The sequence below is a fragment of the Melospiza melodia genome, chromosome 30 (assembly GCF_035770615.1).
Source record: "Melospiza melodia melodia isolate bMelMel2 chromosome 30, bMelMel2.pri, whole genome shotgun sequence".
NCBI classification, from domain to species: Eukaryota; Metazoa; Chordata; class Aves; order Passeriformes; family Passerellidae; genus Melospiza; species Melospiza melodia.
Window position 1 is genome coordinate 208689 of NC_086223.1, and position 13424 is coordinate 222112.

General features: G+C 59.2%; 1 protein-coding gene across 1 annotated transcript; it reads right to left on the reverse strand.

Annotated features, from left to right (window-relative positions):
- Positions 1-1676: 1676 nt before the first annotated feature.
- Positions 1677-13251, reverse strand: SOCS7 (suppressor of cytokine signaling 7). The gene is made up of 10 exons (XM_063178656.1): positions 11720-13251; positions 9634-9698; positions 9269-9373; positions 8787-8888; positions 8206-8336; positions 7105-7273; positions 5546-5674; positions 5229-5364; positions 4534-4681; positions 1677-4013 (listed from the first exon to the last, which is right to left on the reverse strand). The coding sequence occupies exons 1-9, from the start codon at positions 13249-13251 to the stop codon at positions 4561-4563; spliced, it is 2490 nt and encodes an 829-aa protein (XP_063034726.1). The 3' UTR covers positions 1677-4013; positions 4534-4560.
- Positions 13252-13424: the final 173 nt, after the last annotated feature.

Sequence of the window (13424 nt, forward strand, 5' to 3'; positions counted from 1 at the left end):
TCCCCTGGACTGGTCCCATGCCGTGCCTCAGTTTCTCTTGGATGGCTCCAGGCCATGCCTCAGTGTCCCCTGGAGTGGTCTTGTGCCGCGCCTCAGTTTCTCTCGTTCCCTCCCCACCCCGTGCCTCAGTTTCCCTTAGACTGATCCCACGCCGTGCCTCAGTTTCCCTCCTTCCCACACTCCCCTCAGCACATTGGCCGAGGAGGGGCAGCGCCCCCACTCCACACCCCCCACGGGACCCAGCCCCAAACCGGGGCTTCGGACCCCCCAAACCCACCCCCGCGGCTGGGGCAGAGCCGGCCAAGGGGGGGATTTGGGGATGGGATTTAGGGATGGGATTTAAGGACGGGGAGCAGCACCCCACCACCCCACGGGATTTTTTCCAATTTTTTCCCCAGGGTGGGCACCACAAGCAGGCGCCCCCCTCTCGCTGACCCCGCGGGGGACGGGGCTGCTCTCGGGGGTCCCGGGGGGAGCAGCGCCCGCGGGACCGGGGCTGGGGTCGGGGCGGGCGGAGCGGGAAGAAAGCGCCCTTTGTCCGGGGCCGCGCCGCCCGCGGGGGCCGCGCCGCTTTCTGATGCTAATGAGAGGTAAAAATAAAACCCCGGCCCGGCTGGGCGCTCTCCAGCCCCGCTCGGGGGCGGCCGCACAAAAGCGGCTTTTTTGGGGGGGCCGGGGGCAGCGAGGGGGTGCCCGGGTCCGCACGGGCTCCTCCGGGCCGTGGGCGCATCCCGGGGCCCCGAATGCCCGGAGCATTCCCGGGAATGCAGCGCCCCAAAGCTTCCTGGGGCTGCGGGGACCCCAAATCAGCCCCATTCCCAATCCTGGGACCCCGAATCTGCCTCATTTCCAATCCCGGGGATCCCAAATCTGCCTCATTTCCCATTCTGGGGACCCCAAATCCGCCCCATTCCCAATCCCAGGACCCCGAATCCGCCTCATTCTCAATCCTGGGACCCCAAATCCGCCCCATTCCCAATCCCGGGGACCCCAAATCCGCCTCATTTCCCATTCTGGGGATCCCAAATCCGCCCCATTCCCAATCCTGGGGATCCCAAATCAGCCTCGCCCCCCATCCCTGAGACCCCAAATTTGCCCCATTCCCCATCCCAGGCACTCCAAATCTGCCCCATTCTGGTGACCCCAAGTCTGTTTCCCTTCTCACCCTTGAGACCCCAAATCTGCCCTGATCCCCACCCCAGGGACCCCAAAACTGTCCCATTCTCCATCCCGGGGACCCCAAATCTGCCCCATTCTCCATCCTGGGGACCCCAAACCCCCCCCCTTCCAGGGACCCCAAATCTGCCCCGAGGGGTCCTGGGGAGTTCCAGCAGCCAAAGGGACCCAAGAAATAAAAACCCTAAAAGGGAGCCCCGGGTTTGGGGTGCAGGAGGAGGAGAGGGTGGAGATGAAGGGGATGAAGCTCCCTGGGGCTCGGAGCCCCCCCAAACCCCCCCAGCCCCAATTCCACCTTTGATCTGCGTGGCCTGAGGGAGATTTGGGAGGAGGGAAACAGGGAAGGGGATTTGGGGGGACAGGAGGGGGGGACCCCGAGATCCCCGAGGGATTTTGGGGTCACAGGATGCCCCAAAAAAAGGAACCTGGAGGGGGTCAAGGACTCAGAATTCACCACAAAAAACATCCAACAATTTCCAAGGTTTTTATTTCAAACCCTTTCTCTCTTCCCTTCCCACCCCTCCCACAGCAAAAAAAATAAAATCCCAAACAACACAAAAAAACCCCAAAATCGACGCTAAAAATGAGTTTTACAAACACCAAGTCAGCTCTTCCTGGCTGACCCTGTAGGAAAAAAAAATACCCCCAAAAAAACCCCAAAACCCCCAAAATCCAGGAATTCCACACCAGCAGTTCCTAAAATCCCCCACAAGAGGCCAAACATGCCTATAAATACAATATTTACACACAAACCCCACAGCTCCCCACCCCAAAAAATAACCAAACACACCCAAAAGTGCATTTGTGGTTCATATCAAAACCCATAATTATTAATATTATTATTATTAATTAATTTTTTTCATTAAATCTGAAAGATTGGCCTGCAAAGTCCGTTTGGTTTTTTTATTATTATTTTTTAACCATTTAGTAACTTTTCTCATATATTTATGAAAATAAATTATACAGCCACTATTTGAATAAATTAAGCACACACACAAAAAAAAAAAAGATTAAAATTAAAAATTAAAAAAGGGGGGATAAAAAAAATAAAATTAAGCAAAAGCTGCATTTTTTTTTTTTTTTTTTTTTTTTTTTAGTTCCAAAGGGTGATTCCCAAAATCCTGGGAATCTCCTGCCCTGGGAGCTGCTGGAATCTGCTCATTCTTCCTCCAAAGGTGAGGCTGGATCCCGTGAAATTCCTGGGATTTGGGGTGAAGCCCTGGATTGGGAGCACTGGGAGCACCCCAGGTGGATTTTGGGGGATTGGGAGCGCCCCAGGATGGCAAAAAGACCCCAAAAACCCCAGCTCTGCTTTTCCCTGATCTGCTGCTCCCCTTCCCAAACCTCTCCCATTCCAAAGAAGAGTGGGAATGCTGTCACCACCACCCCATGGAGGGAACAGAATTTTCCCTGGATTTGTCCTGGATTGACTCACACCTTCCCAATTCCCTGCATCCCACTATCCATCCCTGATCCACTTTTCCTTTTTTTTTTTTTTTCCAGGATTTTTTTTTTGGGGGGGAAGAAAAGCTGGAGCAGGCCTGGTTCTTGGGAAGGTTTTCCCTCACACAGTGCCATGAGGTATTTCCATGGATTTTCAGGCTCAGTTTCACCCAGAAACCTGGAATGTTTTTAAGGATTGTGGGTTTTTTTTTCCCCCCTCCAAATCCCAGCTGGAGGAGGCAGGCAGGGCAGGATTTGTAGCACCTTTTGTGGCGAAGCAGCTTGGAATTCTTTCCATTGAAATCCACAGGAATTCCAGGACTGGGGTTGTCCCAGGGCTCCAGGGAATCCTCAGATCCAGCAGGATGGGGCAATTCCTTGGATTCAGAGCACTGGAATGCTGCTCCTTTGACACACGGCAGGGGAGAATTCTCCAGAATTCCCAGCTGGAAGTTCCCCCATGGAATTCCTGCTCGGGGGATGGAGAAGCCCGGGATCCCAAGGGGTGAGGGAGGGAATTTGGGCCCAAAATCAGGGAAAGAGCCAAAACTCTCCTGGATTTAGTTCCTGATGTCCCAGGGAGAGGAGAGAGCTGCTCCAGGAGGATTCACTCCATTCCCAGCCTCTGGAACCCACCAGGGACAGGCTGGGAGAGCCCATCCCAGGCCTGGGATTCCTGGGCAGCTCCAGCAATTCCAGCAGCAGCTCTTCCACCTTCCCAGGGCTCCAGGGAACCTTCCAGCAGCGTTCCCTCTGGATCCACCACGTCCCACGCTCCTCCTTCCTCCCTTCCTTCCATCTTCCACGGCTCCAAGCTTCTCCCAGGATGCTCCTGCCTCTCCTGGAGGGTTTGGATCTCTTATCCCAAATCCTGGGAAGCGGGGGAGCTGTGGGGCTGCTCAGAACTCCACACTTTGTTTATTCCCAGGGGTTATTCCCAGGGGTTCTTCCAGCCCCTGGCTCCGTTTGCAGCTCTCCAGAGAGGATCAAAGCCTTGCCACGACGCCTGGGAGCAGATGGATGGATCTTCCCAGAGAATTCCCCCTTTTCTCCTCCCTCTCGCCCACCTGGAAATTCCCAAGGTGGGATCAGAAAATCCAGCGGGATCAGAAAATCCAGTTTTTCCTCATGCCGATGATCCAAAAAAAAAAAAAAAAGTTAAAAATCCAGAGACGTCCAAACTGAAATCTTCCAGGAAAACTCGGGAATAGTGCCATGACATTCTTTGTTCCGCGGGGATCCGCGGGGCCGGGCTGGGTTCCCCCAGGATTCCTTTTCCTGCTCTGCTGGCTTCCCGGGAATGCTGGGCCCTCTCCTCCAGGAAAGGAGCAGCAGCAGCAGCAGCAGGAGCTCGGCCTCCTCCCCACCGTGGCGGGAGGGCAACAACCAAATTCCTGCTGGGAAAAAACACCAGGAGTTGGGATCAGAGATGGGATTGGGAGGGATGGGGGCCTGGGGGAGAGGGGGAATGGGAACAAGGGAGGAGCAGCAGGGTTGGGCCCTTCCTGAGGAAAGATGGGAATGGTAAAAGGCCAAGAAGCCTTGTTCCCCTTCCCAAGGAAAGCTGGGAATGGTAGAAGAACACGAAACCTTCTTCTCCTCTCCAAGAAGAATTTTGGGAATGGTAAAAGGCCAGGAATGCTGTTCCCATTCCCAAGGGTAAGGGGCAAGGAAGACTTGCTCCCCTTCCCAAGGAAAACTGGGAATGGGAGAAGGCCAGAAAGCCTTGTTCTCTTCTCCAGAGAAAATTTGGGAATGGTAAAAGACCCCTGAGGGAGCAGCCACGGCTTCCCCAGGGGGTTTCTGAGGGAACAGGGTTGGATCCTGGGATGAGGCGCCATTCCCAGCCATTCCTGGGGCATTCCCAGACCGTTCCAAAACCATTCCCTGACCGCTCCCGGCCCATTCCCGCACCGTCAGTGCCGGGCGGCTCCGGCCCTGCTACGTGGAGGACTCGGGCTCCTGCTTCTGTCGGGAGATGAGCTGCGCCTCCTTGAGGGACAGGTACTGCTCCTCCTGCGGGTCGTAGTAGTAGAACTTGCGGATGTAGGAGATCAGGGGCCTGGAAAAACAGGGAACAGCCGGAGCCCTGAGCCACAGCCCCTCTGAAACATTCCCAAAACACAGCCAGAGCCTCTTCCCTGGAAAAACACTGGGAATAGCTGGACCCCTGAGCCACAACTCTTCCAATATTGCCAGAGAACAGCCCGTCTGATGTTCCCAAAACACAACCAGAAAAAACACCAGTAAAAACACCAGGAAGAGCCGGATCCCTGAGCCACAACCTTCCAATATTCCTGAAGCACACCCAGAGCCTCTTCCATGGCAAAACACTGGGAAGAGCAGGATCCCAGAGCCATGACTCCTCTGAAATTCCACAGGAACAGGAGCTGCTTCCCAAAGCTCTGGCACAGCAGGGAATCCCTCATTCCCAGGCCGCTCAGAATTCCCACTGCACCCCACAACCCCGCAGGACATCGATCCCGCTACCCCAAAGCTGGAAAAGCCCACGATTCCCTCCCGGATCTGAGCTCACAGATGCCTTCCCGCTGCCTGGGAGGGAGGGAGGGAATTCCAGGGATGATCCACGGGGGAATCCCAGCACTCACTTGGGCAGCGGGAGCTCGGGAATGTGGTCGATCCGGACCAGCTGCCGGATCCGGAAGCGGCAAAGGTGCTGCAGGGATTTGACGTTGCTGAACCTGGAGACGGGGTACAGGAGCTGGACAGGCGTCGGAGGGAGACCTTTTTGGGGGAAAAAAAGGAGATTTTGGAGATCAGGATTAGGCAGGATTAGGTTATTCCCAGGCTCACCTGGACAATCCCATTATCAGGATCACCTGGATCCCTGGCCCATCCCATTCCCAGGCTCACCTGTCCCATCCCATTCCCAGGCTCACCTGGCCCATCCCATTTCCGGGCTCACCTGGGACCCGGGAGCGCAGGAAGTAGAGGAATTTCCCATTTTTGGAGTGCATGATCGCCCTCTTGATGAACTCCACCACGGACTGGCAGCGGTCCTCGAACTTGGGGTGGCACCACAGGCTGAAGGTCCCTTCCACGAGAGAAAGAATTCCCATTATTCCAGGGGAATTTTGGGAAAGCACAGGGGAGTTATTCCCGTTATTCTAGGGGAATTTTGGAAAAGCACAGGGGAGTTATTCCCGTTATTTCAGATTTTTGGGAAGGCAGAGGGGAATAATTCGCTTTATTCCAATGAATTTTTGGCAAAGTAGCTTCCCCAGCACCATCACAGAAACAACAGGGGAAGGATGCTCAGTGACAAATATGGCATTGCCAAAATCCCCTGGAATGGGCTCTGTTTTGCAGATTTGGGAACAGCTAAACTTCTCAATATTCTTATAATAAATAAATTAAATATTCTTCTATTTAATCAATCAAATATTCTTATATTTAGTTAATTTAATATTATGACATCTAGGAAATTAAATATTCTCATATTCTGGCGTGCCCCTTCTCCATGCCAACATCCCCAAGGGAAGGTGACCTTGGAGCATTCCCAGGTGCTGCTGTCCCCATTTCCCAGCCCTGGGATCATTTTCCACGAGAGCAGTTTCATGTTCCTGCTCCTTGATTAACAGGATTGTTAATTAGGCCCTGGGTCACCCTTTGTCCCCGTGCTGTCACCTGACCCACCAGGTGGCCCAGGATGAAACTGGAGCTGGGGACACCAGAGCTCCCAGTGGGTCACACCAGCCTGGGCACCCCCTCCTCCACCAAAATCTGGGAATTCTGCAGGCTGGGAAAGATCCCAGCTTGTCCCCTGGACACCAGCGTCACCGTGTCCCCAGGTGCCACATCCACGTGGGGCTTGGACACTTCCAGGGATGGGGACTCTGTGTGCAACCTGTTCCAACGCCTGACCACACTTCCCAGGAATAAATTCTCCCTAAAATCTCCATTTGTCAGAATTTCCTTTAAATCCAGCTTTCCAGGGCACTGCCAGCTCCTTATTCCCACTTTTTCCAGGCACTGCCAGTTCTTTTTTTCCATTTTTCCAAGGCACTGCCAGCTCCTTATTCCCACTTTTTCCAGGCACTGACAGTTCTTTTTTTCCATTTTTTCCAAGGCACTGGCAGCTCTTTATTCCTCGGTAGTGCTCCATGAAGGTGTGGTGGGTGATTTCTAATACCCTGGAGCTGAGAATGGCATCCCAAGGATTTGGGATTCCGGGAATGTAGTGCTCCATGTGGGTGTGGTGGGTGGGTTACAAATCACCCCCTGGAGCAGGGAATGGATGGCACCCCAGGGATTTGGGATCCCGGGAATGTCTCACCTCAGCAGTGCTCCATTCGGGTGGAGTATGTGGGTGATTTATAACTCCCTGGAGCAGGGAATGGATGGGATTTGAGATCCCAGGAATGTCTCACCTCAGTAGTGCTCCATTCGGGTGTGGTATGTGGGTGATTTATAACTCCCTGGAGCAGGGAATGGATGGGATTTGGGATCCCGGGAATGCCTCACCTCGGTAGTGCTCCATGCGGGTGTGGTGCGTGATGCCCTGAGAGCGGAAGCTCAGGCTCAGGATGTAGCGGGGGTCGGAGCTGTCCCGCACCAGGAAGGACCCGTCCGGTTTCCCCTTCAGCTTCATCTCAGCGTCCTCCCAGTTCATGGGGCCCCAGTACCACCCGCACTGGGAACAGAGAGCGGCAGCTGAACGGGGAGGCCGATCCTCATGGGGAATTGCACCCGGTGTGGGCGGTTGGGATTGAGGGATGAGGGGACAGAGGGGACGCCAGGCCCTGAGGGGACAGAGGGGACCCAGACCCCCCTTCCACACCCAGAAACGGACTGGACTCCAAAATCATGGATTTTCCTGGACTCCAAAATCATGGATTCCCAAACCCAGGCCCTGAGGGGCCGCATTCCCAATCCCAGGCCCTGAGGGGCCACATTCCCAAACCCCAATCCTTGAGGGGCAGGAATTCCAAACCCCAATCCCTGAGGGGCTGCATTCCCAAACCCCAATCCCTGAGGGGCCGCATTCCCAAACCCCAGTCCCTGAGGGCAGGAATTCCAAACCCCAGGCCCTGAGGGGCCGCATTCCCAAATCCCAATCCCTGAGGGGCCGCATTCCCAAATCCCAATCCCTGAGGGGCCGCATTCCCAAATCCCAATCCCTGAGGGACCGCATTCCCAAACCCCAGGCCCTGAGGGACTGCATTCCCAAACCCCAGTCTCTGAAGGGCAGGACTTCCAAACCCCAATCCCTGAGGGGCCGCATTCCCATCACAGTCCCTGAGCAGCCACATTCCCAATCCCAGGCCCCGAGGGGCAGGAATTCCAAACCCCAATCCCTGAGGGGCCGCATTCCCAAACCCCAGGCCCTGAGGGGCCGCATTCCCAAACCCCAGTCTCTGAAGGGCAGGAATTCCAAACCCCAATCCCTGAGGGGCCGCATTCCCAATCCCAATCCCTGAGGGGCCACATTCCCAAACCCCAGTCTCTGAAGAGCAGGAATTCCAAACCCCAATCCCTGAGGGGCCGCATTCCCATCACAGTCCCTGAGCAGCCACATTCCCAATCCCAATCCCTGAGGGCTCGGACTCTCCCCCGCCCCGGTACCTTCTCCAGCTCCCTCAGGCTGGCAGCAAAGCTGCTGGGGTCAGGCCGGGCCAGGGGACACTGCAGGTGAGGAGGGGGCGGCTGGCCCGGGGCCTCGGGGGGACGCAGGGGCACGATCCGGGGAAAGGCCTCTGCAGGACAGACAGACAGACAGGGTCATTGTCACTGTCATTGTCACTGTCACACAGAGACAGACAGGGTCGCTATCACTGTCATTGTCACACAGAGACCCCCTCAAGGTCATTGTCACTGCCATTGTCACCCAGAAACAGCCAAGGTCACTGTCACCCAGAGGCAGCCAGGGTCATTGTCACAGTCACCTAGATACACACAGGTCACTGCCACTGTCATTGTCACCCAGAGACACCTGGAAACTGCAGGAGAGAAAAAGTGGGGACTCCAGGAAGGGAAAAGGTGGAGATTGCAAGAGAGGAAAAAAGCAGAACTCCAGGAGGGGGAAAAAGCAGAATTCCAGGAGGGGGGGAAAGCACAACTCCAGGAGGGGGGGAAAGCACAACTCCAGGAGGGGAAAAAGCAGAATTCCTGGAGGACAGAGGCAGAGCTGGCCAAGCTGAGCTGACCTGGGGCGTGGGGCGGAGGAGGCGGAGGCAGAGGGAAGGATTGCAGGGAAGAGCCCATGGGCCCCACAAGCACAGCCGGAGGCAGCGTCCCACTGATGTCATCTAGGAGAGAGCAGAGACAGGTCAGGAAACAGGGAGAGAACAGCCCCAGAGCCTGGGAAACTGCCTGGAAAAGGAAACTGGGGGATTCCCAGTGGAGCCCCAGAAAACAGAATTGAAAAGGGAACTTTGGGATTCCCAGCAGAGTCTGGGGAAACAGCATGGAAAAGAGAATTTGGGAATTCCCAGTGGAGCTTCAGAGTCTGGGAAAACTGCCTGGAAAAGGGAATTGGGGGATTCCCAGCAGTACTTCCTCTCTGGTTTGGCAACGGCTGGAGGACAGGGATCCCTTTTCCAGCACTGGAATTCCCAGGGCCCCAGGGAAGAATCCCAGGGCACCAAGGACCATCCCCGGGTTCCCAGGGACCATCCTAGGGCAGTACCGAGCAGGCTGAGGCTGCGGCGGGGCGGCGGCGGAGGGGTCGGAGGGTGAGGGGAACTGAGCCCTCGCTGGGAAATGTCCACGTCCACCAGTGACACCGTCTCACCTGGAAAAGGGAGAGGGAAAAGCCCCGTTAGGACCCAGGATGAGCAAAGGGAAAGGAATTCTGCAGGGTTTGAGAGGTTTTTCCCACTCGATGCTCCCAAGATAAATTTTTCCATCTTAGGAGAGATTTTGAGGTAATTTGCCACAAGCCCAGCAGCTGGATGGGATGAGGAGGCTCCAAAGTGAAATACCCCATTCCCTGCTCGTCCCACAGCAAAACAAAAACCCCCAAACTTGCACAAATCCCCCCCAAATCCTCACCTGTGAAGAGGGGGCTGAACACAACAGGGGAAAAGGCACTTTGGGTTCTTGTCAGTCTGTGTTTCCTGGGGGTGGAAAACAGGGAAAAATTGGGTGAGGAGAGATGGGGAGGGAGACCCCGAATCCCAGCAGGAAAAACAGCAGAACCTTTTCCACCAGGAGAAACTTCTTCCACCAGAGAACCTTCTCTCACCAGGAGAACCCTCTCCTACCAGGAGAACCCTCTCCATCCTTGCCAGCCCCTACAGCCACGGTTTTCTCCAACTCCTGCTCGGGGCAGGGATCGAGAGAACGGCCTCCCCTCATCACCTGCCCAGGACAGACTCGTTACCGCTCAGCACCATCTCAGCACCCACGCAGCAACATCTCAGGATCATCTCAGCAACCAATCCGCACCATCCCAGGACCATCTCAGCACCCACTCAGGATCATCTAAGCAACCAATCCGCACCTATTCAGCACCATCTCAGCAACCAATCAGCACCATCTCAGGATCATCTAAGAAACCAATCAGCACCATCTCAGCACCATCGCAGCACGTAATCATCACCATCTCAGGATCATCTAAGCAACCAATCCACACCTATTCAGCACCATCTCAGCAACCAATCAGCACTACCTCAGCACCATCTCAGCAACCAATCCGCACCTATTCAGCACCATCTCAGCACCAAATCAGCACCATCTCAGCACCAATCAGACCCCACTCAGCACCATCTCAGCACCCAATTAACACCATCTCAGGATCATCTAAGCAACCAATCCGCACCTATTCAGCACCATCTCAGCACCATCTCAGCAACCAATCAGCACCCACTCAGTACCATCTCAGCACCCAATCAGTACCGACTCAGCACCATCTCAGCAAGCAATCAGCACCATCTCAGGACCATCTCAGCAACCAATCCGCAGTCCTTGCAGCAAATGGCTCCTTTTGTATCAGAAAAGGCCCCGGCTAGGACTAAGTTAATGGCTCTTCTTCCCGGAGAAAGATCTCATCTTAAACCAAGACCTGGAGCCGGGAGCCAGTGGAGCGTCGAGACCAGGGTTACGCCCAAAGCTCGCACGAGGACGGGACTCGCAGCTCTGCCCCTGGTGGACAAAGCTGTGTGCATCGTCCTCCTCCGAGTCACCCAGAGAGAAACGACGGAAACTGCAGCTCCGTCGGGCTTCCCAATAGTGACCTGAACACTTTTAATAAAGGCTTTAAAGGGATAAAAAGTCTCCTGCCCTGTTTATTTCACACCGAGGGCCCCCATCCCCAATTCTGCCCGGCCACGCGTCCCGCACACGCTGCAGAGGGGCACAGCCCTCAGCGTCCACGGAGACGGCGGCAGCGCGGCTCGGGCGGGAGCGGCCGCCCCTCAGGACCCCCTCAGCACCTCTCAGGACAGGCTCAGGATCGACTCAGCAACATTTGAGCACCCACTCAGCACTATCTCAGGACCAGCTCAGCACCATCTCAAGACCCACTCAGCACCCTCTCAGCTGCCCTGGGATGGAGCAGATCTGGAAGCATGGATGGAGCTGCCCTGGAAGCAGGGATGGAGCTGCCCTGGACCAGCCATGGCTGGCATCAAGCAGCTCCTGCCTGCTGGAACAGAGGTAAGGGACAGCAGGGACGTGTGAGGCCCCACACCAAGATATCCCGGGATTTCTGCCTCCATCCCAGCCAAGCTGGGGCTGGCAATGATTCCTCCTGCACGGAGGGGAGAGCTGAGCCCCCACAGTGGCAGAGCCTGGGACCCCCAGCCCCCTTAGCCGCTCCTCACGGGGCTGATGCTCCAAGCCCCGCTCCCGGTACCGCTCCCACAGGTTTTACCACCATCCCCATCAGGGTTGCAGGCCTGGATCAGCGCGACCCTGCTCCGCCGGCCTCTCCCGGGCTCCAGCGTTCCCGAGCGAGCGACGAGGCCTCGGCAGCCGCTCCGAGAGCTCGATCCCAACCGGGACCCGCGGGGCGGGATGGCCCCGGAGCCCCACATCCCCCTCCGGGAGAGCATCACAACATGGCCCCGGGACACCCCGGCCCGCACCCCGCGCTGCCCCGGCGGCATCCCCCCATCCCAGCCCGGTGCCCGCGTACCTGCCCGGCTCCTGCTCCCGGCCGCGGGCCCCGCACACATCCGTGAGGCTCCCGGCCGAGGCGGCGGCGCTGGCGGCGTCCCCGGTGGCCGAGCCGCCGCTGCAGCTCTTGGTGCGGAAGAGGCGGCTGAGGCGGATGCGGAGCGAGCCCTTCCTGCCGCCGGGGCCGGTGCCGGTGCCCGCGGGCGGCTGCGCAGGGCCCGGGGCTGCCGCTCTGCCGCCGGCACGGGCGGCCCCGCGCCCGGGGGACCCCGGCTCGTCCTCGGAGCCGCTGCCGCCCTCGTCGGGCTCCAGCGCCTCGAGCACCAGCAGCGCATCGCTGGTCTCCTCGCCGGCGGGCGGCCCGAGGCACGGGCAGGGGGTGCCCGCCGCGCCCGCCGCCCCCTTGGCCCCCAGCCCCGGCGGGCGCAGCCCCAGCGCCGCCAGCTGCAGCTCCAGCCCGCTCTGCGCCGCCGCTCCCCAGCCCGCCGCCGCTTTGGGCTCCAGCGCGCAGCGGTGCCGCGGGCACAGCTCGGCCCCGCCGCCCCCCGGGACGCCCCCGCCCGCCGCCGCCGCCGCCGCCGCCGCTACCGGGCCGCAGTCCTCGCCGGGCCGGCCCTCGGCCGCCGCGTTGCGGAAAACCATCAGCTGCGGCCGCGGGCTGCGCAGCGCCGGCCCGGCCCCCGGCAGCCGCCCCCCGCCGCCGGGCCCCGCGCCCGCCGCGCCGGTACCGGCACCGGCGCCGCCCGCCGCGCCCGCCTCCGGCCCGGTGCCATAGCCCAGCAGCCGGCTGAGCACCCGGTACGAGGCCGCGGCGGCCGCCGCCGCATCCCCGTCGCGCTGCATGGCTACGGCCGCCGCATGGCCCGCGGGGACCGGGGACCGGGAGCGCACCGGCACCGGCGGCCGCCGCCGCCGCCCTCGCACGGCCGCGGCGCCCCCCCCTCGCTGCCGCCGCCGCCCCGCCCCCGCGCTTCCGCCGCTGGCCGCGCCCCCCGGTGCCGGTCCCGCCTCCCCCGGTGGCCGCGGTCCCGCCCCGGTGCGGAGGCCGCGCCCCCGAGCCCCCCGAGCGCACGTGGAGGGGCCGCGGGGACACCCTCGGGACACGCACCGAGCCCCGCGAGACGCTCCGAGCCTCCGCGCCCACCGGCGGCACCGGAACCAAAGGGCGGCTCCGGCTCCCACGGAAGGACCCGCTCCGAGCCCCGAGAGCCGCTCCGAGTGCCCGGTACCCACGGGCGGGAGCGGCTCCGAGCCCCGGCACCAGCCCGGTCCCGGCACCCGCGGGCACGGGGGTGTCACGGACGGCGGGGCCGGGGGGCAGCGAGAGCTCCCGGACACGGAGCTCCAGCCGTGACCCCTCGGAATCACCCCCCGCTCCGAGACCGGGGGATGCGGCGGGGGAAACTGAGGCACGGGCACGCGGCGCTTCGTACCGCGAGCCCTGCGCGGCTCTTGCCCGGTTCTGGCGGGCAGCGCGTCCCAACCGGAGCAGAGGGGACGGGAACCGGCTCTCCCCACACGTCCCCGCGGGCTGGGGCTGGGGAAGGTCATGGTTGCTTGAGACTGGAGCAAGGAAAGTGAGCACCCTTCCGTGCCTCAGTTTCCCCTCTGCACCCCGGCTCTGCTGCGCGGGACGTCCCCCCGCACTTGGGGGTGGGCTTCAGACCCCGCTCTTGCCCGCACCCAGCGCCCCCAGCCCCACAGGGACACCCCCGTGGGTGCCA

What these genes read in the sequence shown, in the direction of transcription:
- SOCS7 (XM_063178656.1), bottom strand. Translation starts at nt 13,251, where the DNA reads ATGACCTTCCCCAGCCCCAGCCCGCGGGGACGTGTGGGGAGAGCCGGT. An exon ending in GTTCAGCCCCCTCTTCACAG is followed by an intron (nt 9,374 to 9,633) that starts GTGAGGATTTGG and finishes TCCCTTTTCCAG; the next exon opens with GTGAGACGGTGTCACTGGTG. An exon ending in CCTGCGCTCCCGGGTCCCAG is followed by an intron (nt 5,365 to 5,545) that starts GTGAGCCCGGAA and finishes TCCCCCAAAAAG; the next exon opens with GTCTCCCTCCGACGCCTGTC.